Source organism: Octopus bimaculoides, chromosome 6, assembly GCF_046866305.1.
Source record: "Octopus bimaculoides isolate indiv1 chromosome 6, ASM4686630v1, whole genome shotgun sequence".
NCBI lineage: Eukaryota > Metazoa > Mollusca > Cephalopoda > Octopoda > Octopodidae > Octopus > Octopus bimaculoides.
In genome coordinates this window covers 22032438-22059937 of record NC_142933.1, presented here as the reverse complement: position 1 = coordinate 22059937, position 27500 = coordinate 22032438, and the positions used below count along the sequence as shown (strand labels likewise).

Here is a 27500-nt window from a genome sequence, read left to right as displayed (position 1 = left end):
CTAACTCTATGTTGTCTATCATGTCTTTTCCTTATTTAAAACAGCAGGGTGTGATTTGAGGGAGACATGGCTGTTGTTTGTGGAGGCCCTTTTGTTAGCAACTTGTATGGCTCAGTTGGGTAACATACTTTAAAAGATGTTGGGGAACTGAGGTAAATTTATTAGTAATGTAATGTCTTGTTTGAGAGGTTAACATACAAAGATTACTGCAGGAAGAGGTGATGCCTAGAATACAGCTAGAAAGACTACGGTAAATAGAATAGTTTGACTAAGGTGACACAACTCAGTAGTTGTAACAGGAAGTGTTGGTGCCTATTATACAGCTAAGTAGGCTGTGCCTAGTTGCTAAATATAAATGTCTTTGATAAGGACTATACCCTCTCTCCTCTCACCAGCATTATATGTGCATATTAACCATTATGATGTTGTCAAATCATAAACCATGAAAGTGGGTTGTCCTTTAGGATATGGTAATATTTGAACTGTTTAAATATGTAACAGTATTTTGAGAACTCACTACAATAAACTCCTTATATATATTGTTATTATTTATGTAATATTATAGTTTCATGATAGACAAAATGGTTCCATGCTACTGTGATTTATAAAACCAGGACAAAATTCATGGATGAAAGCACACAGATCAAACCCAGAAGGAAAAGAACAAAGCTCAATTAGTTCATTGGTGTTATATCCCTTTCATTGGTCCCTTTTAGCCAGTACAGAAGAAGTGGGCATGAGGAAGGGCATCCAGCCATAGTAACTAACCATGTCGAACAGATATTGGAGTTCAACATTCTGAGTTCAACTGAACATAAAAGCCAACATTAATATATATATTCACACATCCTCACATACCCATATATACTTTTTTATTTATTTTCAGTTAAGGGCTTTGACACCATCAGCTGACTCCTTATTTCCAGAATATGATTGGATAATTGGTAACCATAGTGATGAGTTGACTCCATGGATACCAGTTATAGCAGCCAGGTAAACTAGATCCTTTTTGCAAAATCTGCTGCTTTATTTTGGTTTCTTTTGCTGAACTGCTAAGTTACACAGACATAAACATACCAACACCAGTTGTCAAGTGAGGGTGAAACAAACACAGATAAACACACACACACACACACATGATGGACTTCCACACAGTTTCCATCTACCAAATTTACTCACAAGGCAGTGGTTGCCCCAAAGCTTCAGTACAAGATGCTTGCCTAAAATTTCACATTTTGGGACTGAACCCAAAAGCACATGGTTGCAAAGCAAGCTTCTTAACCACACAGCCAAGCCTGAGAAGAGAATTTCTCCATTTGATAATGTGATGATTTATCGCTCAAATAATTGAATGAAACAAATGGTTCCTTGATGATAACAGTGTTCAATGATACATGAGAACCTCACTAGATACTTTGCATTACTAGTTTTGTCCTTCTAGATTTTGATTTTAAATCTCATTATGATTGTTGTTAATTTTAATATAATATTATTATTATTATTATTATTATTATTATTAAGATGGCAAGCTGGCAGAATGATTAGCATGCCAAGCAAAATGCAAAGCAGCATTTCGTCCTTTACATTCTGAGTTCAAATTCCATCGAGGTTAACTGTGCCTTTTGTCATTTTGGGATCAATAAAATAAGTACCAGTTGAATGCTGGGGTCGATGAAATCAACTTTACCCCTCCCAAAAAAAATTGCTGGCCTTGCGCTAAAATTAGTATACCAGGGACAATGCCTAGCAGCATATTCACCTGTCTTTACATTCTGGGTTCAAATTCCACCAGGGTTGGCTTCACTTTTCATCCTTTCAGGGTTGATAAAATAAGTACCAGTTGAGCACTAGGATGGATGTAATCAACTTACCCCTCTACTAAATTGCTGGCCTTGTACCAAAATTTGAAACCAATATTATTAAGACAGCGAGATGGCAGAATACTTAGAGAAAATGCTTTGTCGTATTTGCTCCCATTCTTTACATTCTGTGTTCAAATTCTGTTGAGGTCACCTTTATCTTTCAGGGTTGATAAAATCAAGTCCAGTCATGTACTGGAGTTGATGGTATTCACTAAACCACTTTCTTCAAAATTGCTGGCCTTAGAAGCCATTTTTATTATTGAGTGAGAGAGCAGTGCATGCCATCAAAGTGACACTGGGGTAAAATATACGAAGCCCATTATACCCATCATGACTACCCGTCTGATAAAGGTACATTAAGCACATGCATCACAACCATATGTGCGTAACATGGTAATCCCATATCAAGATAAGCAGTGCATGACCTTGCAGGTCGGGCCCAGATAGAATTTTTGTCAGGTCAAGTAGCCCGTCCCGCTTAAAAGGTCCCTGAATAAGGGTTGTTTAAGGATGTTGAACGAAACACCCATGTTTCCAAAGGTGAATTATCCAAACCCCAAAGAATTCCTTTCAACACATGGCTATCATGCTCCCCCACTACTCTGCTCGTGATCAGAGATGCACATATCGTCAGCCAATAAGGGATGTGCTTTTCTGTTTCAGGTAATACCCAACATGGCCTAGAGTGGAGAGCATCGTTTTTTTCTTGTATCTTCATGTGTTCTTTTTTTATTAACCTTTGAAATCAGGGCAACCTTTCTGCCGCACTCTGTATTTTGAATTATTTTGCAACATCCCTTTTATATTTCATATTCTAATCCCACCAAGAACAACTGTGCATTTTTTTTTTCTGTGGGTTTAATAAAATAAAATTTACTAGGAACCAACAGAACCAAGAAAACACAATATGGTATGAAATATATTTAGCTGCCTTATGATGTTACTTTGAAACAAAACTGTAAAAAAAGTAATTCTGAACCTTCAAATAGGTTTGTCTGGTACCTATATAAACACAATCATTATTCTTTCCGCATGCACTGTTTAATATATGATTAATGTGACCAAGTTCTTGCTATTTCACAGGTCTAAATACAATTGCCGGTTTTTTGTACTGCCATGCTGTCTGTACAATTTTGATAGCAAATACAATGAGAAGACTACAGGCTTGACCAGTTATCGAACATACTTGAATTATGTCAAAAAAATTATTACAGTGTGTGGCTTTCAAGTTGAAGAAGATGTACTCCGAATACCATCAACCAAGCAAGTATGCCATGTTACAAATTTTTAAATAATACTTCTCCTTATTAGTGTCTTATATATTGATAATTTTGGGATTTGACATATATATATATATACAAAGTAAGAGAATGGAGATGTAGCATTTAATAAAAATTTATTATCTGCAAAAATCAAACATAGTCTCTTACAGCTGTTTCAATTAAGCCTAAAAAGATTACATAGCAATTATTAAAATCATTATATTAGGCAAAATCTCTTCAGAGGGGTAGGAAAAAGATATACTATTAAGTTTTTTTTAAATACAACACATAAAAACCTAACAGTATATCTTTTTCCAACCCCTCTGAAGAGATTTTGCCTCACATAATGATTTTAATAATTACTAAACAAAGAGTGTGTGCATAGAAATATGTGTATGTGAATGCAAGAGATACAGAGCATAGAAAACATTCTATAATAAGGACGTTAAAAGTCCAGACACAAGGATGTGAAATACCAGTTCGTAGCTAAGGTACACAGTAGGTTGAAGAGCTGTACAAGAAGCCGTGGCTGAATAGCAGAGCCTGGAGAAAAGATACTGTTGCCCGAGAAGTAAAGGCTACGATGCTGTGACCAGTTACTTGGTACAGAGGGTCTTGCTGTTATTCGTGGTGAAACAATTCACACAAACAGTGTTGAGAGAAAGTTATGTTAGCGTTACTGGTTTGGTGTGTACGTTGAGACGTCAGTGTAGACGCTGGCGACGAAGAAGCTTGTAGTAAACAGTTAGTTGAACGGTGGTGTTGGTTCTCCAGTGAAGCGAAGACATGTCATCGCTGGAACTGGCTGGTGCTCTGTGATCAGCAACTAGACCTCAGAAGGTCTAAAGCTGAAGACAAACTTAGCGCAGACGAAGCTACCTATTTAAGAGAAAAAAATCGGCTCAAGCAGGGGTTCAGAAAACCATTCCACATGACCTTATCAGAAGGCTACGATTGGTTGGTATGCACCCTGGCGCGAAATAGAACTAGAGACAAAAGTGCGCCAATACCAACCAATCAGAGTGGTGGACACAACAGGGTCCAAAGATGCAGCCGAAAGCTAGATGTTATCTGCTACGTCCGCATTCACATATATATAACTGAGAGAGAAGCTTCGCTACATATATAAAAATACATTCACCTACATAACAAATATTATAACACGCAGTGCTATATCTGTCATATATTGTTAGTTGTAACAGGTTGTATAAAGTAAGCTATCTTTCTGCTTTTATACTTTTTAAAGTTTTTGATTAATTTTAGACCAAATATTTGTTCTTGTTTCAGAGTTACATTTGTTTTCAAATTTTATTGCAATCATACTATGGCTGTAGAGTATTTTTCAAAGATTTTACTTGTTTCTTGTTTTGTTTCAGGCTTGTCGTTTTTAATCCCTCTGTCCCTTTTCATTAATAGATTTGCTTGTATGGGAAAACACGAACATATTCTCAATCAGAAGAATCAGAAGTTGATAAAAGAATAACAGAATTTATAGAAAATCAATGTTCAAAGAACAAATTATTACATAACAAAAGTGAAGATTCCAATCCAATGCCTGCAGATTTGATGAATATGAAAGATGCTAATACTTGGTCTGACAACTTTAAGCCTAGACTGACTCAAAAAACATCTGGGATGTGCAAGTCAGTTCCCTGGAACATTAAAATTGATGTTGTTAATGTGGTTGTAGAAAAGATTTTAGCAGCTGATGACAGCAAGTTTATCAATCTTCCAGATGGAAGAGTGTGGCACAAGGGAGGTAATGTTTTGTTTGTTGTTTGTTTTTGTTGTTTTTTTCTTACTGATCAGTTGATTAGTAACTAACAGATTCACTCATCAAGACACCACAGCAAATGTCTCACAAAAGAAAATCATTATGTATTCTTCTTCCACTATTCCAATAGCTTCTGCTTCTCTGAACAAGTAAACAATATACAACCACTACCCAGGCCAGTTTAATGTGCGGCCCTTTCACTTCTCACCATCCCTTCTGTATCGCACTTTGAAATGCTGTACTAAACACTTTACTCAATCATTATTCCTTTTCAACTGATACTCTCTCAAACGTCTTCTCTCCCATGTTTTCTTACAGACACCAACCTGTCCCTCCTTCTCTGATTAACTTTTTGAAGGGAGTTCACAAGCAACTGCCAGATGACAATAAGAATAAGGTAGTGAGGGTGATAGAAGTCAAACTTGGCCTTGTATATATGTGCAGATGCATAATCAAGGCTTTTTGGGGACAGACAGTTGCCCATGCATGCCTCTCTGCATCATTGATGTTTATCCAAAGGAAAGGCTGCCAACTTGAGTTGATAGTATGTTAGTCAAATATTAAGGGGAGATCCACATTCATTACAAGCTCCAACCAACAGAAGTTTAAGCTGGACATTAGCTGCATAACCAAGGTTGGCCTAGGTTAAACAATAACAATCATGAGCCAATCTTATTCTTCTTTTGTCCAATTTATTTCTCAACACGTTTGTATTTTGTCCTTCATATATACTGACGTTGGATATCATATCTTTTCACAAGTTCTCTGTTTTCACATCCCATGTCTCACTACCATGTAACATTTTAGTTTATGTACAAGCATCATACAATCTTCCTTTGACTCTGAAAGAGAGAGACACCTTTTGTTACCAACACAGGTAATAGCCCTGTGAACTTTCTCCAATTTGTCTTACTCTAGCAGCTATACTTTCAGATCATCTTCTTTCACTCTTTATTAGGTCACCTAGATAGCTGAAATTGTCTACTACCTTTAGGGATGTTCATGGGCATTTGAGAAAATCTGTTTCCTGTGTGCTCTTAATGTTTATTATTCCTGCATATCTGCCACATACAAAGTCTACTTTAACCTGCCTATGATACCACAGTCTTGTGTGTTCAAAGTCTGTGTTCTCAACTTTTGACACCTATTTTTAAATGCACCACCCCTAGATATATATTTCATAATCAATTACTAACCTTATACCATTTTTACCATCAGGGGAAATACCACTTCCAAAGATTGCTCAACTTCTAAATCAAGACACTCTGAACTATCTGAAGACAGAAAATGGCGGTCTGCAGACACTTCTGCGCAACTTCAGCCATATTTTCTATGGTAAGTAGGTTAAAAATTTCCATTAATCTCTCAGTGCCACATAAAAACACCCAGTATTCTCTGTAAAGTGTTTGGAATTAGGAAGAGCATCCAGCCATAGAAGCCATGCCAAAACAGGCATGAGCCTGGACAGTTCTCCAGCTGACCAGCTCGTCAAACCATCCAACCCATAGCAGCATGGAAAACAGGCATTAAATGGTGATGATGATTAACCCTTTCATGGCAATATCTTGTAATTGAATGCACTAAGAGATATTTTAAATTTAGTAAAATATAGGTTCAGGTATGGTTGTGTGAACAAGATGCTCACTTTGCCAACATGTAGCTTTTGGTTTAGTTCCACTACATGGCACCACAATCAACTTCTACTGTAGTCCCAAGCCAACCAATGCCTTGTGGGTGGATTTGGTTGACAGAAACTGTGATGAAGCCCATGTGTGTTGTGCTTGTTCTCAACCACCATTTGACAACTAGTGTTGGTTTTTTTTAATCTTCTCTCCAAAACTTAGCCGTTCACCAAATGAGACCAATAGAAGAAATACTAGACTTTAAAAAAAATATATACTAAGATCAATTTGTTGGACTAAACCCTTCAAGGCAATGCCCCTGCATGGCCACAGTCTAATGACTGAAACAAAAGATAACCAACAGGCATGGCTGTGTGGTTAAGAAGTCGGATTCACTAAACCATGGTTCTGGGTTCTATCTTACTGCATAGCACCTTAAGCAAGTATTTTCTACTATGGCCTCAGGCTAATGAATGCCTTGAGCAAAATTTGGTACACAGAAACTGTATGAAAATCCATCAGATATGTTTGCATATGTGTGTGCATCTTGTCCCATTTCATTATGTGAGTAGAAACAATGACAGTATTTACGTCTCTCATACACAACATGTCCCAATGGCTCAGTAGTTCCATCATGCACAAAGACCAGTTGGATAATAAATACTGTACTTGAAAGACAAGAGTTGGCAGCAGGAAGGCGATCCAGCTGTAGAATATTGCATCAATAATTCTTGTCCAGCTCTCTGCCTGCATAAGGATGGCAGACATAAAAATGAGGTTGGTTACAATGTCATTACACAAGTAACTTAACAAAAATTCGTTAAACTTCTGACAAATTTTTATTTGACTATGAACAGTTTCAAAAATGGACATTTTTCTTATTAAAGAATCAAACAATTTGGAATCAAAGGTAAACTTCAATTTTTAACATTTATTGATCTTTTAACCCTTAATGACAGTTATTTAACTAAATTTTTCATAATTTTTAAAATGGATTAATACAAAAGGTGAGTTTTTCAATATAAAGATGGTAACAAAATTGGCTAATATGCTAGATACATTACTCAATGCTAATTACTCAAGGTGATATAGAGTTTAGTTTAAACATCCAAACATTAAACTCTCAAATAACAAGCAGTGGTAGCGCTGTTGAATTGGTGAGTGTTCTAGTAGCTTGAGTCCTGGAGTTTCAGTTCTCTTGTTGGAGAATAGCATCCACCAAACACAACCTACCCACCTCATATATATCTGATGAGCTTCCTACAGGTTTCTTTCTACTGTTTCTAGTCATAAGACATACACAGCTCAAGGTTGTAACAGTAGTTACATGCACAGGAAACAAACCTGAAATCATGGATTTTATTTTATTTTGATATACACAGAAAAATATTTATATTTTAATATTGTACTGTTTTCCTCTTTGTCCAGTGGTTTCTAGTACAGTACGGCTGAGGGATTACACACAACCATGGCAACAGAGGAGGAAAGTGAAGCAGAAAAACACTGCCAGATCTTACAAGACTTCACTCTGCTGGTTTCATCAAAACCATCCAGATGGTTGCCCTGTCAGCAGAGAAGAGTGTAACTTTGCACATGGAGAAGAAGAACTGAGAGAAAAGACACATCACTGAGATATTGAGAAGAGGAAATTCAGAGAAAGAACATTTTCCCATCTTACTGTGTGTGAGTGTGTGTGAGTGTGTGTGAGTGTGTGTGAGAGAGAGTGAGTGTTTTAAATTAATTTAAATAAATTTTTGATTTTTCTACATTTTCTTTCATTCATTCTTATAAATAATCAGATCTTGCTGATAGGGAGTCAAATTATCAACTGAAATATTAAGGATTCATATTGTCAATGTATGAGCAAGGCATAATTGATGGGGGCTATATCTAGAAGGATACTTAATCGTCGTTTAACGTCTGCTTTCCATGCTAGCATGGGTTGAACGATTTGACTGAGGACTGGTGAACTAGATGGCTACACCTGGCTCCAATCTGATTTAGCAGAGTTTCTACACCTGAATGCCCTTCCTAACACCAACCACTCCGAGAGTGTAGTGGGTGCTTTTACATGCCACCAGCACGAAGACCAGTCAGGCGGTACTGGCAACGGCCACGCTCGAAATGGTGTATTTTACGTGCTTCCTGCACAGGAGCCAGTCCATTGGCACTGGCAACGATCAGGCACTAGAGGTGTAGCCAGGCTCAAGAAAAATGCACTGTGACACATACCAAACAATTTTTAACTCATTTCTCTTATATTATGCAAAAATTTCATTAATTATAATATACATAATTGTATTCTACATTCATTAATATCTTGTCTTAGCAATGATGTCATTATGTATGCAAATTATAGCTACTGATATAGGTAACTAAAGAGTTTTAAAAAATTGTTGAAAAGGCACCAATTTTGAAAAATATGCTTGTAGAGAGTGATCACTCCCCTTGCTCCCCCTATTAGCTACATCACTGATAAAAACTGGCTCAGGCTGTGACAACTTGATAAATCCTTCGCAGCATGGAAAGCAGTCGTTAAAATGATAAATTTTTTGAAGCAAATTCCATCTGACCAATGTAAACATAGAAAAGTAGATGTTAAATGGTGATGAGGAGGAGGACCCCCCCCCCCCCCACAAAAAAAAAAATCAAATAAAATAATTACCAAACTATTTCATATCTGAGACAAAACCAAACATTTTCAGAGACAGTAGAGGAAGCAAATATAGTTGATTGAATCTCTTTATCCCAACTTTTGAATGCCAACTTTGGCTGGATTTGAGATCAGTATTTGACGTAACCACCATTTTCCATCACTCATCTGTCACTAAATTATCTAACCAACAAGAGCAAACCTCTATTTGGACTTTCATCCTGTTAGAAATAGCAGTCAAACTTCCCTTGAATCACACCCTACTGTTGGTAAAGAGGTCCTGCACATAAGATAAAAAAAGCAGGATGGCCGCAGTTGGAATGACTGATCTGGGATTCAAAATAATCAGAATATATATTTATGACATAAGCACAAGTCAACACATTTTGAAAACTGGCATAGTTGATCAAATTTACTCAAGTCCATTACTGGCATTTAGTTTACCAACCCCGTCCCCTCAAGAAAGAAAAATGTTGAGTCAAATTCAGTGGAATTTAAACTCAAAAATGATGGGGATGCAACTAAATAACCCAAGGTGCTTATGTAATGCTCTTCAAATTCTACTACATAGTGCCTCTTGCCATCATCCAAATATTGATTTCTTACATAGATGCTTATACTTTGATCACTTTCTCTCCCCCTTTTCCTGATTGGGAATCTATTGTATTCACTTCAACAAGACACCGGCTTCTTTCCTTCTCATATTTTCCCATCCCTCAATACTATACCCCACTCAGTTGAAGGGTCTTGTCAGTACTTGGTGACTCACCAGTGCTGGTGCTACAAAAGAAAAGGTACCTAGTATACTCTGTAAAGTGCTTGGTGTTAGGAAGAGCACCCAGTTGTAGAAATCATGCCAAAGCACACATTGGAGCTCCGTGCAGCCCTCTGGCTCATCAAATCATCCAATCCATGCCAGCATGGTAAAACAGACATTGAATGATAAGGATGTAAGGCCTCAAATTTTGAGGACAATATAGTCAAGTTTAGCAACCCCTGTATTTCAATAGTACTTCATTTTATCAACTCCAGGAGGATGAAAGGCAAAGTTGACTTCAGCAGGATTTGAACTCAGAACATGTATTACTGTAACTAAATAAAAGGAATTTTGTCCCGTGTTCTAACAGTTCTGCCAACCTACTATCCAGCTAGCATATCAAAATATAAAAAATATCTACATTTGTTTTAAACATTATAAAGAGAGGGGGGAAAAAAAGTTATACACAAAATGAGGCTATGCACAAAATGAAAATTCTTTTCAAAATTTATTAAAATGGTGTAAGAATGAAGTAGTTGGCCAGTGGTTAAAAATGGAACCAAGTTTGGTAAATCATATTGACTCCAGTACATAGTTGGTATGTATTTATTAACTTTCAAAAGAACCAAATGAAATGACAACTAAGGCAAAACTACTCTTTGAAATGCTAGTAGCCTTGGCATATATGCATGTAGGTAGGCATGTAGATAGATATAATCGTTTCTGATTTAGGAACAAGGCCAGTAGTTATGAGGGGAGAGAGTGAGTGAATACATCATCAATACCAGCACTTGACTGGTGGTCAATCTTATTGACCCTAAAGGGATGAAAGTCAAAGTTGACCTCTATGGGATTTCACTTTAGAAGTCAGAAGATGATAAGTCAGAAGAAATACAGAAAGTTATTTTTTCTAATACTCTAACAATTCTATCAACTCACTGCCCTGTAGTATTATATATGATAAACTGTAATATAGGGCACCAAATATGTAGAGGCTTCCTTAAATCCCGACTGCTAAATGATGGCTATTACAAGGAATGGAGGGGAGAAAACCACCAGAAATGCTGTCGTCCACTCAACACTCATCTAAAACGTTAATGAAGCTGTACATTAAATGTATATATTAAATCTCTTTAAACCACAATCTGTGTGTTTAAATATAAAAACAAAAAAAAATCATTTAACATTTTTACAAACATTAAAAATTGAAACTTGGTATTGTCCAAGGCATTCAAATTGCCTGAATCTTCAAATCATAGATGTTCGTTCCACTGAGGCAGTTCTGTAAGAAAAAATTTTTAAATATGGAATTATAAATAATGTCATATTATACCATCACTTCATCAACATCTGTAATAATAGAAAAATGAGCCAATGCTTAGTTGGAGGGTCGAGGGGAGGCAAGACAGCATAGTTGGGTAATCTTCAAGTTTAGGGGGGTAAAAAAAGTAAATAAAAATATTCAAGGGAAATAACTGAACGACTTACCAGTATTATCCGTTTTCTTCTAGCTATTTATAAATAAATCACACCCTAACCCTAACGTCAATCAAATCACGTGTGTGATTTATTTATAAACAGTTCAGTTACTTCCCTTGAATATTTTTATATATTTTTTTTATCCCCCTAAACTTGAAGATTACCGCATAGTTGATATAGGGGTGTGCAAAGTGACACAGCTAATATTGATGAAGGTGTGTAGTAGCAATAGGAATAAAATGTAAAATTGAAAAGGGTGTCAAGCTGTCTGTGGAAGAAAGAAAACAGGAAAAGAAAAGAGAGTGTAAAAAACGAAAGATGCGCCTAAGCAGAAGATATACAAGACACAAAAAGTCGTCTAGCCTTATAGAGGTACTCAGAATAATGAACTAGTTAATGCATTCATTGGACACAAAATAAAGGATCAGTATTAACAATTCTTAAAATACAGTTTTATATATATATATATATATATATATATATATATATATAGACCTCATTGTTGGTCCATGAATGTTTGGAAGGTTATACTTCCCAAAATGTAAGACCTTCCACGGTGATGTTTCTTACTCCATCCTTAGTTTTTATATAAATTTCTTTATACATCTACCCACATTTTGTAATACTAGTTGAATCAAAGTTCAACTAGGATTACACAACAGAAGTTTACCTGCCTCTCGTGCCAACGAAGGAGCCTTTACACGGTTGCTCAACCTATAGGAAATAACAGCCAGATCACATCAAATTATCTTAAAACAGGACATATTAGGTAATTAAAGTAGTCCAAGATACAGTCTCTGAAAAAAATTAAAATACAAGATGGCTACGATAGAAACACTTTTGACCAGAATGTTAATCATAGATGAGACAAGATTAACAAGCATTATCTACGTTTAGTTTAAGTTAGTCACCGCCTTCGAGTAAAAAGGAAACTTGTTTACTCACTTGGTTATTACAAATCAACGAGATCCTCAGTGTATATCAGCTACCGTCTGCACCACTTCTGCTTCTTCTTTCGTCTCTGAGGATACACCAATCATCGTCATATCACCATCGGAGAAATTACTAGAACGAGACATCGGACAGGGAACCAATTCTCCGAAACGTTTGAAATCTACATTCCAGTGACCGTTTTTCTTATCAAACTGGTTGGCATGAGCAAATCTGTATCCCCAAACAATCTCTTCAGCAATGTAGGACGTCTTCACTTGACACATCTCTCCAGTTGACTCGATCACTCCGTTAATCCACACAAGAAGCTCGATTTTCTTGACGAGCAGATCTTCCCGGTTAAGACAGAAGAAAGGGCTGGCATCCGTTATATAGTGCGTCAAAATAACCGGCCACATTAAAAACACGTTACTGCCAACGTTGTTTATTTCAAAGTCCACTTTGACTTGATAGAGAGGATGGACGAAACCCTCAAGCGTCACGTACTCGGCGACCAGCATGCCACCAACTTTAGCATTGATGAGGTGGGTATGTCGAAGATCGGCCACCTGAATCTGTAACACTGGATGCCCGTTCTCGCAACACATACACGCTTTGCAGCTGAACATCACTGTATTTGAACGGTTCTTTGGACGAACCAGCTTGGCGAATACAAACCCCAATGAGATCGCTTCGAGAATAAAACCAATGAGGACTTGAAAGAAGAGCGTTGGAATCGTACCAGCACAATCAGTGCTGGGGTACATGAACCCGTAACCAATTGTTGTTTGAGTTTCAACAGAAAACAAGAAAAAATCTGCAAACGTTTCCAGGTCTGGGAGGCAAGGTTTCGAATTAGAATCGTTCGAGTTGAAGTCGCCGTGTATGTAGGAGTTCAGCCACCAAATCACAGCAAATGCAATAAAAGTGATAGCATGAGAGGAGAGGAAGACTAGAATAGCCCAATGCCATCGCATTTCAAGAATGGTGTTGTAATAATCCTTGATAAAACTGAAACGATGCTTTTCGAGGCCTTTCCGGTCGATAAGAGAATTGCCTGCTTTGGTGAGAAGAAAATGACCCGGATCTTCGCCTGTCTTTTCATTGATACAGTTTAAGTATTTACAAAAATAATTCCATATTCCACCCAAAAAGTAATTTCTGTTCGTCGGTTTATCTGTGTTTTGGTTAACCATTATTGAGACTTGAATTTGATGTCTATCAATTCTTTATCTTGGGGGTTTAGAGTTACTTTTAAAAAATGAAAGGAAAAAAAAATCAGCAGACACTTAATTTAGTGCAAGCACCATTTTAAATTCTTAATCGGAATGCGTGATTTATAATTTCTACTGATGAATGGATTAAACGTAATCTAAAGATTAATAAAGAACCAAGAAAAAATAACGTTTGTTGAAGTTTTTTTTAAACCTCAAATAATCATGTTCAATTCCGATTAAACAAATAAATCTACTCTCTCTCCTCTAAAGATTTAATCAATACGTACTAATAAAGCGTTCTATCTGGCCAAGATACTCACATAGCTGTCGACAGTCGAATTTAGTTGTAATTATAATATCACAAAGAGGTAGAGTCCATTGGATCGCCAACTTACAAATATCGCCTCCATTTCCCATTTCCACCCACTCCCAAAACTATTACTGAAATTTTTCTTTCTTTGCCATGATGTTGGACAAGTTTAAAAAGTTTTAAACCATCTTAAACTTATTAAGCAAAGCAATTTGTCTTCCCCTTTTTCAATCTTCACAGCTCCATCTTCACCTTTATGAGAAATTTTGGTATAGTCCACCTGGGAAGTAGCAGTATCAATACGAAGAAATGTAAGGTTAAGAAGATCATGTGCAATCACGTGATTCCGGATTCGATCCTATCGGACGACAGCACCTTGGGCAAATGTCTTCTAGGCATGACCTCGAGAATCAAGGTTTGTCAGTGCAGTTGGGTAGCTGAAAACTGGATGCACTGCACTTATTGGCTCATCGCCCAAAGCATTCACACCAAGTCTACGATATGAGAATGACTCGATATTTTAATACATTGTTGTTTATGGCAACAATCTATGAGAAGTTGAGAAGTCAGGTGAGATATTTGAACACTATAGACAGATACAGGTATACCAAATATCATAGAAAATAAAATCGTGATTTATAAAAATTATCACCGCCTCTAGAGGATGTGTCATGAATTACCAAACGGCAATTAAAGACCATCCATCAAAAACAGTCTCTTAATTACAAATTCAGGATCCAGATGGAAGGGAACATTGTCAGAAGCCGATCAAAGTAGATTTTCTCTTTCCCATAATTGTTTATCAGATCCAAAGAATAATTTTGAACTCGGGAATATGTAATAACGAAGGTTAACATAAACTTCTTTTTCCATATCACAAATGGTCGATGGAGCAGATATTTACTTCTGGTCTCCACGCCAGATAACTCTCTTCCAGAATGAGTCTTGGTATTTTGCCATAGGAAAAATTGAACTCAATACTCCAAATTTATACATCATTTGCCAGTTGTACAACAGTTCCAAGGTACCCACTTTAGGTATACAAATATGAGTAATCACCTACAACAGAAGTAGCAGCTAAATTTACTTAAATTACACCCTACCGTCTTTAGAAAAGGACACACTGGATAAGGTAGTTCTAGATATACTAAAAAAAATGATCGACAAGGCTGAAATGTCTTTAACCATAGGTTTGCTTGATCAGGCCTAACCTGGGACTAAATAGCAACACACATAGATGACAAAAAAGTAACAGAAATACACTAGAGTTCACGTAGACATCACACCGAACTAACAGGGGAGCCTCTACGTATGCGTTTGATCTGACAAAAATAACAACTCTCTCTCTCTCTCTCTCTCTCTCTCAAATCACATCTTATCTTAAATCGGAAAGGACACATTGGATAATGTAGTTCTTAATACAAAATCTTTGAAGTAGAAGGCAGGAATGCATTTCGTCATAGCTCTGTTTTATCAGGACTGATTTGGAGCTAAACAACAACAGGTACAACATTTAGTCAATACAGAAACAACAGCATTAATGCAGACCAGCACTCCGTCGGTTACGACGACGAGGGTTCCAGTCGATCTGATCAACGGAACAGCCTGCTCGTGAAATTAACGTGCAAGTGACTGAGCAATCCACAGATACGTGTACCCCTAACGTAGTTCTCAGGGAGATTCAGCGTAACACAGTGTGACAAGGCCGGCCCTTTGAAATACAGGTACTACTCATTTTTACCAGCTGAGTGGACTGGAGCAACGTGAAATAAAATGTCTTGCTCAAGGACACAACGCATCGCTGAGAATTGAACTCACGACCTTACGATCGTGAGCCGAATGTCCTAACCACTAAGCCACGCGCCTTTACCAATTCAGACCAATATATTAGATAAATCACAGAATTAAGCCTGATCTACCTGGCTGTACCAATAATAAACTGTGATGAACACAGAGCAATATATTGTCTATCATCAGTGGAGGCTGTAAAACAAATCATGAACATAGAGAAATAAAAATACTTAAAATGAATGACCACTTACCTAGACATGCTGAGAGCAAAGTCTGTTGTATCAAGCTCCAAGACACCTCATGTTTAGTAACTCCATGTATACGCTGATATGTCTACAATCCCATCAGAACTCAATCCCTCCTATGCGATCCTAACCTTCTTAACCTCAAGCACTGTACTGCAACGTACAACAGCCCAGAGAAACAGGACATTCTTTCTTTTATGCTCTCACAAAGCTTGACTTCTTTCTGTCGACTAACAAAACCCACTGGCTGAAAGATCGAGTAGCGAAGAAGTTTATATGCAGTCTCTCGGCTAGAAAAAGCACTCACAACAGCCTTCAAATCACACCCTGTCATCTTGAATAAAGAATACATTAGACCAGGGGGTTTTCAAACTGTGGTCCGCGGACCACAGGGGGTCCGTGGACAGCAAATACTTTTTATGGGCAATTTGATTTTATATATGTTTTTTAATCGAAATCTTTTAATTGACAATGAACCTATTTGTTAAATACTGTTAAATAAATAAATGTAAAAATATGTTATTTTAAGCAAATATTTATGTATAAATTTCATAAGCGTTTATAAGAGGGTCCCTAAAGTAAAGCCTGAAATACAAAGGGGGTCCGCAAGTCGAAAAGTTTGAAAACCCCTGCATTAGACAATGTAGTCTCTGGTATTCGTATAGAAAGACGCGGTAGTCAATCTGGAACGTCTTTGATTTTATATCTGCTTGGTGGCTAACTTGGGGCTAAAAACAGCAGAACAAATGTAATATATCCATACAGTACTTCTTTTCGGTAATCCATATCATGTAGAAGTGCACAGTATGGTCCTTAGGTGGATGGAGGTAGAGTATATTGGAAAAGCATGATCTGTGGATCGTACTCTACTGTTCGAGGAACGATCTATATGTCATGGGTCTTTTCGGTGAGGGACCTGGAGGAATTAAACAACTTTAACCTCGGTGAAATGATCCGTAAAGAGTTGGAGTTTTATACCTGAACATTGCGTAGTGCCGCTGATAGGTTACGAACCGATAACCTTTCGTTTCGATCCAAGAAATCAATAAATATAAGAGTATCTATAAAAATGGTCACTCAAGTTTAATTGAAAATGAAGGTCAAGAAGAAACTTCCTTCAACCAGTTTCCATCCCACACTATCACCATTTTAAAAACAATATAATTGTAAGATAACATACGAGGGAACAAGTGCACAGCTATCAAAGGACGAGATCTTGAAATCTTTACGATCAAATAAAAGACACGGAAATAGTCGTAAAGCGCCTTCAGATAATATCCACACGGGAAGTGGGAGTGTACTTTCGAACATTGAAACGTGCGGGTGTGCTCAAAAAATGGTTATGCCTCACATAAAACAGAATAAAACCAAATTAGATTAAAATATAACGATTCACACATACAAAACTCAACATGTTTCTGGAGAAAGAAAAAAAACACAGCTGGTAAAATAAGGGAAATATTTTAATTGTTTTCTTCTACCACTAAGCCTTAAAATACACAACGTAGACAATCGATTCGAAGACTGAGGAACAATTATGGAAAATATATCTATGAGGAAGAATTCAAAACGTCACATTTACTGTGAATCTGAATCTGTGACTGAAACGGCAACAACGGATAGAAAAATGAGACATTTATGTCACTATTTTTTCACACAATGTTTGAAATATTTTCGCAGAAATCCCCTTCAACAAAAACGCAAAGCTCTAGTAAACAAATCTGGTCAGTACAGTATAAACTACAGAGGACGGAAACCCATCTTCTTTATCAAGGATTTCTATCTGACTTTGCTTGATCTCCAGTGGCGATGGGCAATTCTTGCATTTTTCATTATGTACTTTACGATATTTATTTTTTTCACTCTCGCTTGGTTCGCCGTTTGCTGGATCAATGGCGATTTTATTCACTTGGGAGATCCGAGTTATGAACCGTGTGTCAAAGGGGTGACCAGCTTCATAGGTTTACTTCTTTTCTCTATTGAGACACAGACTTCAATCGGGTACGGTTTCGTTTATCCAAACACGTCCTGCGTCGGTTCCTTGGTCATTCTGTTTTTCCAAATAACAGTTGGACTCATCGCGGAAACTTTTCTACTCACCTACATTGTATCCAAGTTTTTTCGACCTTCCAAACGAGCTAAAACAATTCGCTTCAGCGAAAATGCGGTGATTTGTCAAGAGGATGGCATACTTTGTCTCCAGGTAAGTGTTTCAATCCTATTTTATGAAATTCCACAACTTTTAGCCTTCAAACCATTTATTTTCCGCTTTTTAATTTAAAGAGAATTTATTACTTTTACTTTTTCTTAACCTTAAAATAAGTTGTATAACACTTTTAAAATCTGTGATATTGTTTGAAGACGGAAAAATGTGTAAAATATTGTGTAATCTTATAAAGATTCATATGAAACAACTTAATAGAAAGCAATCAAATGTCCCTCCCAATTCTACGTGTGTAGTAGTTGGGGTTTCTGCCCGATGCTTTTTGATCATCTCCACATTGGAGCATTCGAGAAATCCAGTTGCTACCTGTCAAACAGCTGGTCTAAGAAGGTCGACTTATCTCGAGATACAGGTCTTTCTGAAATATCCCCACTCCATTCACTGTCATTTCAGGTCGGCTAAATATGGCTTTTCACCTGTAGGAAGTCACCATCCACTTTATTGGGAGGTATTGGATAAGAGCGGCACGTCAAAGATGTGACAGCTAGACGGAGAGCGAAAGAGCTGCACCAACGGATGCCATTTTGTTCAATAGTTGAAATTCTGTCGGACACTTCTAAACGGTTTGACGTTATCTATGAATGTTTGGAAGGTTATACTTCCAAAAATATAAGACCCTCCACGGTGATGTTTCTTACTCCATCCTTAGTTTTTATATAAATTTCTTTATACATCTACCCACATTTTGTAACACTAGTTAAATCAAAGTTCAACTAGGATTACACAACAGAAGTTTACCTGCCTCTCGTGCCAACGAAGGAACCTTTACGTGGTTGCTCAACCTATGGGAAATAATAGCCAGATCACATCCAATTATCTTAAAACAGGACACATTGGGTAATTAAAGTAGTCCAAGATGCAGTCTGTGAAAAAAATGAAAATACAAAGATGGCTACGATAAAAACACTTTTGACCAGAATCATAGACGAGACAAGCTTAACAAGCATTATCTACGTTTAGACCAGTTTAAGGCATTCGATAGGGTTGACCATCGGTATCTGGCGGCGGTCGGACTGGGCCCGACTTTTCGTGGATGGATTAATGCTATATCGACTCAGTCGTCCGGGTGAACGGCTTCTTCTCGAAGCCGTTCGCGATCGAGCGTTCATTTCGCCAGGGCTGCCCCGTCCCGCTTCTGTATGTATTGGCTCTTGAGCCACTGCTGCGAAGGTTGGAGGCCACGGAGGAAGACCTGCGTGATCTATGTTATGGTAGAGGAGCGACAGCATATGCGGATGATGTCACCATCGTCGTGTCTGATGAAGGGCAGCTACCTCGTGTAGAAGACTCCATCAAAAGATACGAAGCGGTGGCAGGAGCAAAAGTTGACCGGAAAAAATCAGTCGGCTTTCAACTCAGCACCTGGAGGGGCAAGTCGACGCCTCCCAACAGCGTCGTGGGGCGTTGGACGGAGGGCCCGGTTAGACTGCTCGGAGTCTGGTTATCGACTATCATCAAGATTGTACCGCCTCCCTTCTTTAACAAAGGAAAGGAGAAAAACTGAAGCGAGGTCACAAGCAAGGTGACGGCCATAACCCAGACCTGGTGTGGAAGGACGCTATCCTTGCTAGGAAGGGCCGAGGTTGCACAGGTGTTTATAGCATCTGTGATAACCTACCGCCTAACCGTCGTACCTTGCCCCGGTGTGTGGCTTACCAAGCTGGAATGGATCCTTTTCCGCTTTTTGTAGAATGGGAAACCACCACTTGTGAGGCGCTCCATCTGCTGCCAGAAACCGTTAAAGGGTGGGTTACGGATGACTTGGTTGATGATGTGCAAGTATGCGCTGAGGCTGAGACATCTCTGGCATGAACTACAGGGAAATGTGTTCTGTGTATCACATAATTCACAGGACATGCATGAATACAGCAAGGTACAAAAATTTGAATAGGAAAACTAAAGAATGAATGATTATAACTAGACGTTTTATCATACGGCTTTGGATCAGGGTTGACGCGGAACTAAGCATCATAAGTCCTTAAACCTAGTCAAAAAAGTATAATTTGGGAAGTTTTGTACTTTTGGGTTTTTTGCTTTAAATAAATTTTTGGCATACCTTCACAAGTGAGACCCATCCCATCTCTATTTTTTCTTACCGCGTAACTTCAGAAAAATGGATATTTCTTGATGAAATATTCTGCAAATACCTTTCGTATGGTCTAAAGTACGAGTATATTTAACGTGAAAAAAATGGTGGGCGCATGCACAAACATCTTCACACACACATTCCCCACCACCACCACCACCATCACCAAATTCCGATACAATCGCGTAATCTGTTGTCGGCACTCCGTCGCTGACGACGTCGAGCGTTCCAGTTGATCCGATCAACGGAACAGCCTGCTCGTGAAATTAACGTGCAAGTGGCTGAGCACTCCACAGACACGTGTAGCCTTAACGTAGTTCTCGGGGATATTCAGCGTGACACAGTGTGACAAGGCTGACCCTTTGAATTACAGTCACAACAGAAACAGGAAGTAAGAGTGAGAGAAAGTTGTGGTGGAAGAGTACAGCAGGGTTCGCCACCATCCCCTGCCGGAGCCTCGTGGAGCTTTAGGTGTTTTTGCTCAATAAACACTCACAACGCCCGGTCTGGGAATCGAAACCGCGATCCTATGACCGCGAGTCCGCTGCCCTAACCACTGGGCCATTGCACATCCACTAATCGCGTAACCTACACCATCTGAAAATTGTTTGAAAATTTCATTAAAAGCCATTCATTTTTCTGGAGGTTATGAAGAAAGTATGTCGTTGGTGAGAAACACTTATGTAGGTATGTCCCTTTTTTCTTCCCCCCCCCCACACCTTGTTATTTACGCACTGTTTTCTGAAAATTACTCTTCAGTATAAAAAAAATATTGTAATGTGCTGTACCCATCGATAATGTAAATTATAAATGAATTCAATTAAATCAATTTCTGATTTTGATTTTTGTTGTTTATTGTTTCAATGTCTTCTAAAAAAATGAAAGCAAACATCCGTTTATCACACCAGCCATTAAATAAAACAAGATAATTTGAGTAAATTTGATTTACGTTAATGTAAATGCATTGATCTATAATTGATATAAATTTATTTCGGAAAGGGTGTATTTAATGATTTATAAATAATATAAATTCATTTGGGGAGGGACAAAGTATTTATTGATTTATGGGATAAATCTGTTTGGGAAGATTCATCGATTTGTAAATAACTCTACTGGTGCTATTTATTGATTTATTAATGATGTAAATTTATTGGATAAATTGATTCATAAATACATACATAAATATATATTGAACAGTAACGAATAAAATGATTAATCAATTAAAAAAAATTCAATAGGATCACTCGTTGACACCGATATCACCTGCGCTCTCTCGTTCTCTCTCTGTTTTTCGCAGGCGCTCTCTCCCTCTGTTTCTCGCTCGCTGTCTCTCTCTCTCTCGCGCGCGCGCGCTCTTACTCTTTCTCGCGCGCTCTCTCTCTCTTTCTCGCGCTCTCTCTCTCTCTCTTTCTCGTGCTCTCTCTCTCTCTCTTTCTCGCGTGCTCTCTCTCTCTTTTTCGCTCTCTCTCTCTTTCTCGCGCTCTCTCTCTCTCTCCCTCTCCCTTTCTCGCTCCCTCGTGTACGCTCTCTTGCGCTCTTTCGCTCGCGCACTTTCTCTCTCTCTCTCTCTCTCTCTCTCGTATGTTGCTCATTTCTACTCTCATTCTCCATCTCTTTGTTTTCTTTCTTTTTTTTCTTTTTGGGGAAAGGTCCGTATTGGAGACCTGCGTGGCAAATCACTGCAATCCGTTTCAGCCCATGGTGTCCTGGTACTTGAATCAATAACTGACGAAGGCTCCGTATACCCTCTCTACCAGCATAAACTCTCCTTCACCGTTGACTGTATGCAGGGAGACATTTGTCTCTTATGGCCAGTTTTGCTGACCCATCAAATCACAGAGTCCAGCCCTTTCTGGAACTGTAATCCGTTTGATTTGCAAAAGGAACGATTTGAAATCATAATATTCCTCGAAGGTAGGTTGCTACGGAGACTGTGTGTAAATAGGAATATAATCGCGTGTATCTGAGGGTGTACGAGTATTAAATAAGTTGGGGGGGGGGGCATGCATGCATATGTGTGAATGTGTTTTTTTGCTCATTTTGTACTTTATTTTTACACAGCCATTCATATATATTGCGGATTTTTTTTTTTTATAACATGGACCAGGGTTGTTGTTTGATCTTAGATCGAGCTGACCTAGGATCAAAGTCATTCCAACCATGGCCATCGTATCTTTTCAGAAGTATCTAATGTGTTCCTAGAAGTTTGCTTCCCAACCACATGATTCCAGGTTCAGTCCCACCGCGTGACAACTTGGGCAAATGTCTTCAACTATGACATCGGGCCAACCAAAGCTTTGTGAGTAGATTTGGTAGACGGAAACTAAAAGAAATCTGTCGTGTGTATGTGTCGTCCTGTGACTTTGCAGTTCGGCAAAAGAGACCAACAAAATAAGTACCAAGCTTCAAAAAAAAAAATCAAGTACTGGAGTGGATTCATTCGGCTAAAAATTCTTCAAGGTGATGCTCCAGCATGACCGTAGTTTAGTGACTGAAACAAGTAAAAGATAAGACTAGGATTTGAGAAAGATTTGGCGGCAATTTCTAGCAGGTTGAGCAACCATGTACACTCATTCGTTGGCTGTTACGGTGAATAAAAGAAGACAAACCTCTTTTTATAAAACCAACAAATTTTACATATTTCCATAAATTTACTTTTAGTGATTTATTCGTTAAACACTCAACAAGATATGATGAAACCAAACTCCAGCCGACGATTTCCATTTATATCGAATTATGTTTGGAAGTTGTCTCCCATGTTTGCCGATAAGAAAAGAAATATTCTTTTCTACTCTAGGCACAAAGCTCGAATTTTTGGGGAGGAGACCAGTCGATTAGATCGATCCCAGTACGCAACTGGTACTTAATTTATCGACCCCGAAAAGATGAAAGGCAAAGTCGACCTTGGCGGAATTTGAACTCAGAACGTAGCGACAGACGAAATACCGCTATGCATTTCGCCCTGCGTGCTAACGTTTCTTATTTCTTTATTGCCCACAAGGGGCTAAACATAGAGGGGACAAACAAGGACAGACAAAAGGATTATGTCGATTACATCGACACCAGTGCGTAACTGGTACTTAATTTATCGACCCCGAAAGGATGAAAGGCAAAGTCGACCTCGGCGGAATTTGAACTCAGAACGTAACAGAAGACGAAATACCGCTAAGCATTTCGCCCGACGTGCTAATGTTTCTGCCAGCTCGCCGCCTTCAGATAAGAAATATTACATCTTTAATGGATTAGCAGCTTTGTAAAAACACCAGGTGAAAATGCTTCACGGTATTTATTCCAGCTCTTTACGGTCCGAGTTCAAATACAACTGCAGTCAACTTTGCTTTTCATCCCTCAGTTTAATAAAATAAAATGCCAGTCAAGTACTGTAGTCCGTGGCGTCGACACACCTCCTCCTCTCAATATTACTTCATTCATTGCATCGAAGCACTAGACACGCTCTCATTCACTTCACAGCTAGTTTTCTATCCAATGTTTTGAAGTAAAATTACCTCTTTGAATAGTCTATCAATATGGATTGGGTACTTTGACAGATGACTGTGCCAAGTGCTAATGTCTGCTTTGGCATGGTTTATATGGCTGGATGCCCTTCTTAACACCAACAATTTAAGGATCTATTAGGCGCTTTTTACGTAGAACTGCCACTAGTGAGATCACAAGTAACTCGCAGGACAAGACCTTTTCAACTGAGGGAGTGTGCAGTAATTTTTCATCGCACTTGCATAGTTTTAGGTTTGGTCCCACTGCATAGCCCCTTGGATAAGTATCTTCTATTAATTCACTTGAAAGTGGAATTTGCTAAACGAAAACTATGTAGAAACGTGTGTGGTGAATCCACCGGTGTGTATACCTGTGGTACTTAAAGGGGAAATAACTCTAAATATATCTCATCAATAACTAGAGCTGAAAATTGAGTATACAAGTATCGGGATTGATAGAAAATTGACTAGATCCTTTGAAGTACGGTTTCATGTATATTTGTCAAATATTTTTGCGAAATAAAATCCTTGATAATACAGCCAAGCCTTATATATATATATATATATATATATATATAATATATATATTTAAAAGAGTTCCAACTCTGCTTTTTATGTTTTATTTATATTCTTATAAAATTAATGTAGGATATAGAATATGGAATATATAATATAATATAAATGGTAAAATGAAATGAAGTATTGAATGTCTTATTGAATATATGAAATATTGAGTATTAAATATAGAGAATCAAATATATAAAGGCATTATATATATATACATGGCTTGGCTGTATTATCAAAGAAATTAACATATGGTTATTGACATTATATCTAATGGTAAAATATTTGGCTACAACAAATCAACCTTGGTCTTTGCTTGCCTTTCATCTTTTCAGGGTCGATAAATTAAGTACCAGTTGTGTACTGGGATCGATCTAATCGACTGGCCTCCTCTCTCAAAACTCGGGCCTTGTGCCTAGAGTAGAAAAGAATATTTCTTTTCTGATCGGCAAACATGGGAGACAGCTTTAATGTGTGTTGTATTTTATTTGGCATTGTATTGCTAAATGACTATGTTGCCATTGAGTTTTTGATAGAGAACTTGGCTGTATTATATATACAGGGTGTCCACAAGGTCTGGGTACCTGGAGTAAATAAAATCATAACATAAACAATTAAATATAAGAAATAATAATTTCTTAAAGTATGTGTTAATCCACATGTACCCAGACTTTGTGGACACCCTGTATATAAGAAAGAAAATGGAGATACAGCATTTGATAAAAATTTATTATCTGCAAAAATCAAACAGTCCCTTACTGCTGTAATTTATATATATATATATATATATATATATATATATATATATATATATATACATATACAGCTGTAATTGAATTATATATGCATGCAAGTATGGCTGTGTAGTTGAGAAGCTTGTTTCCCAGCCTTGTGACCTTGGGTTCTGTCCCACTGTGTGGCACCTTGGGCAATTGTCTTCTATAGTCCACAGCTGACAAAAGCCTTCTGAGTGGATTTTTTTGACAGAAACTAAAAAAAGCCTGTCATATTTGTGCATGTGTTATCAGGTTCCTTGTCATAATATCATGTAATGGTTGTAAACAAGTATCTCTAGCAGACGAGCTATGTTCTTTGTTTCCAATCTTCCACAAAAATGTCAAGCCATAGAGAAATATTACCTTGCTTGGAAACAGTTGAGGGTTAGCAATAGGAAGGTCATCAGGTTATAATGAATCTGCCTCAAAAAATTCTGTCTGATCCATGCAAGCATGGAATAGTAAATGTTAAACATATATGATGATGGTGACATTTTCAAGCAATATATTGCTTGATGATGATAAAAATTGAATGTGCTTTTGTTTCTAACTTATAAACTACTAACTGATTTTATCGTCATCATATGTCCATTTTCCATGCTAGCTGGGTTGGATGGTCTTGCAAAAGTTTGCAAGGCTAGGAGTTGCACCATCTCTCCACTGTGTTTTAGCATGGTTTCTACAGTTAAATGAGAGTTGACCATGTGTACAGGGTGACGTTCATCAAGGTTCAGTTCTCGATCTCCTCATGTTCATCATAGTTCTCCAAACCATAACAGAGGAATTCAAGACTGGTTGCCTGTGGGAACTGCTATATGCTAAAGATCTTGCTCTCATAGCCAATTCTGTAACAGAACTAGAAAAGAAATTCCAGGTGTGGAAGCAAAACCTGGAATTGAATGGCTTTATGGTTTATTTAGCCAAGACCAAGGTTGATTTGTTTGTTGTGGCCAAATATTTTACCATTGGGTATTATGTCAATAGCCATGTTAATTTCTTTGATGTGTGTTATATTTTATTTGGCATTGTATTGCTAAATGACGATGTTGCCACTGAGTTTTTGATAGAGAACTAGGCTGTCCAGCATCCACAGAAAACTATAGTGTTCACAGAATTGACACCATTGACAAAAGTAATGTGCACAGATGGACATAAAGCTTTAAAAATGGGAAAAAACCAAACCATGCAGTAGATCATCAACTGCAACTACTTATACAAATCGCCTGTGAGGGGATGAATTGATTTGCACAAATGACTCAAAATCTGTGAGTTTACTGCACAGAAGGGTATGGGTATCAAGAAATGTGTGCAAAGAGAGTACCTTATCAGATGTCATCAAATTTGAAGGATACGGCAGAAAGTCTGCTTGAATCTGCTGGAAGCATTTGAAGTCAAGAAAGTTCTTTTTTTTTTTTCCTTCTTTAGATGAGTGAAATGCAGGTGTATTTTTATGATCCAAAATGAAGGTTCAAGCCATAAAATTGTGTCACATCTTTTCTCCAAATTCTAAAATGTTTAAGACCAGCAATTGGCACAGAAAGTTCTAGGGACATAGTAAGGGCATCATTCTCCTCGATTTTTCTGAAACATAACTGTACTGTGAACAGTGAATAGTACTGACACACTAAAAGAACTTGGAGAAGCCATAGGGAAGAAGAGACCAAACAAGACTGAAAATGATCCACATTCATTTGGACAGTATGTGACATCTTTAGTAGTAAATCAAGCAATCACCAAATTAGTTTGGTCAGTGGTCCCCCGTCCACTACACAACTTAGATCTGGCATCCTCTGAACTTTCACCTGTTCAGTTCAATGAAGGACAGTCTTCAGAGGCAATGATCTGATTACACAAACATGAAAATGACTTTGAGGAAGTATGCACAGCAGTGCACACCTGAAGTTTTTCAAACAGAATTAAAGGTTGAGATCAACGATGGTGCAAATGCAATGCTTATGATGGAGACTGTTAAACAGTACTCTTGTACAGAGGAAGAATTACAATACCATCATGTGCAATTTGAACAACCAATGTCTGTTAAAGTTTTGCCCACTTCTGCATTACTTTCAGACAACACTTATATATTCACATGTGTATGTGTTCATATGTGCAGTATGGCCAAATGGTTAAAAAGTTTACTTAATAATTGAGTGTGAGTTCAATCCCATTGCATAGCATTTAGGACAAATGTCCATTTTCTATGACCTCAGGACAACCCATAACTTGTAAGTGAAACTAGGTAGGCAGAAACTGTGTAAACTCGTCAGGTGATTCAAAAAGTGTAGCCTTATTAACAACTGTTACGTTGATTCTGCATGATAATTTCATTAAGTGGAATGCTCAGCCACTTACATGTTAATCCAGTTGATCAAACACAATCTTTGTTGAACAAAAATTGTTTCTGTATATGATTTTGAATTCTGATAAAAAATATTTTAAGCAGTAAAATATCCA

At 37.7% G+C, this 27500-nt stretch overlaps 3 protein-coding genes across 5 annotated transcripts in view; 2 read left to right on the top strand and 1 right to left on the bottom strand.

Annotated features, from left to right (window-relative positions):
• LOC106870356 (putative tRNA (uracil-O(2)-)-methyltransferase) overlaps positions 1 to 8286 on the top strand; it is a 21507-nt gene extending 13221 nt beyond the window's left edge. Inside the window, exons 7-11 of the mRNA XM_014916390.3 lie at positions 887 to 993; positions 2946 to 3129; positions 4541 to 4883; positions 6117 to 6233; positions 7949 to 8286. Coding sequence (XP_014771876.2) covers positions 887 to 993; positions 2946 to 3129; positions 4541 to 4883; positions 6117 to 6233; positions 7949 to 8151 — 954 coding nt within the window. The 3' untranslated portion in view covers positions 8152 to 8286. The remainder of the gene's footprint in view (positions 1 to 886; positions 994 to 2945; positions 3130 to 4540; positions 4884 to 6116; positions 6234 to 7948) is intronic.
• Positions 7341 to 16135, bottom strand: LOC106870345 (ATP-sensitive inward rectifier potassium channel 10). Of its 2 annotated transcripts, none has more exons than XM_052968983.2 (3): positions 15909 to 16135; positions 12355 to 13590; positions 7341 to 11212 (listed from the first exon to the last, which is right to left on the bottom strand). In XM_052968983.2, exon 2 carries the CDS (start codon positions 13533 to 13535, stop codon positions 12381 to 12383), a length of 1155 nt encoding a protein of 384 aa, XP_052824943.1. In that variant the 5' UTR covers positions 13536 to 13590; positions 15909 to 16135; the 3' UTR covers positions 7341 to 11212; positions 12355 to 12380. The 2 variants fall into 2 exon arrangements, with proteins under 2 accessions (XP_052824943.1, XP_089209701.1); XM_089353575.1 differs by lacking the exon at positions 15909 to 16135 and adding an exon at positions 13877 to 15544.
• Positions 16136 to 16691: 556 nt separating this feature from the next.
• LOC106870344 (G protein-activated inward rectifier potassium channel 3-like) overlaps positions 16692 to 27500 on the top strand; it is a 16700-nt gene continuing 5891 nt past the window's right edge. The window contains exons 1-2 of one of the 2 annotated variants that reach the window (XM_089353573.1): positions 16692 to 18105; positions 21862 to 22126. In XM_089353573.1, the coding sequence (XP_089209699.1) occupies positions 17440 to 18105; positions 21862 to 22126 (931 nt within the window). In that variant the 5' untranslated portion in view covers positions 16692 to 17439. The remainder of the gene's footprint in view (positions 18106 to 21861; positions 22127 to 27500) is intronic. The other variant, XM_089353574.1, reaches the window with a different exon arrangement.

Bases quoted from the DNA above. Each gene is read 5' to 3' on its own strand.
- LOC106870345 (XM_052968983.2), bottom strand. From the start codon at position 13,535: ATGGTTAACCAAAACACAGATAAACCGACGAACAGAAATTACTTTTTG.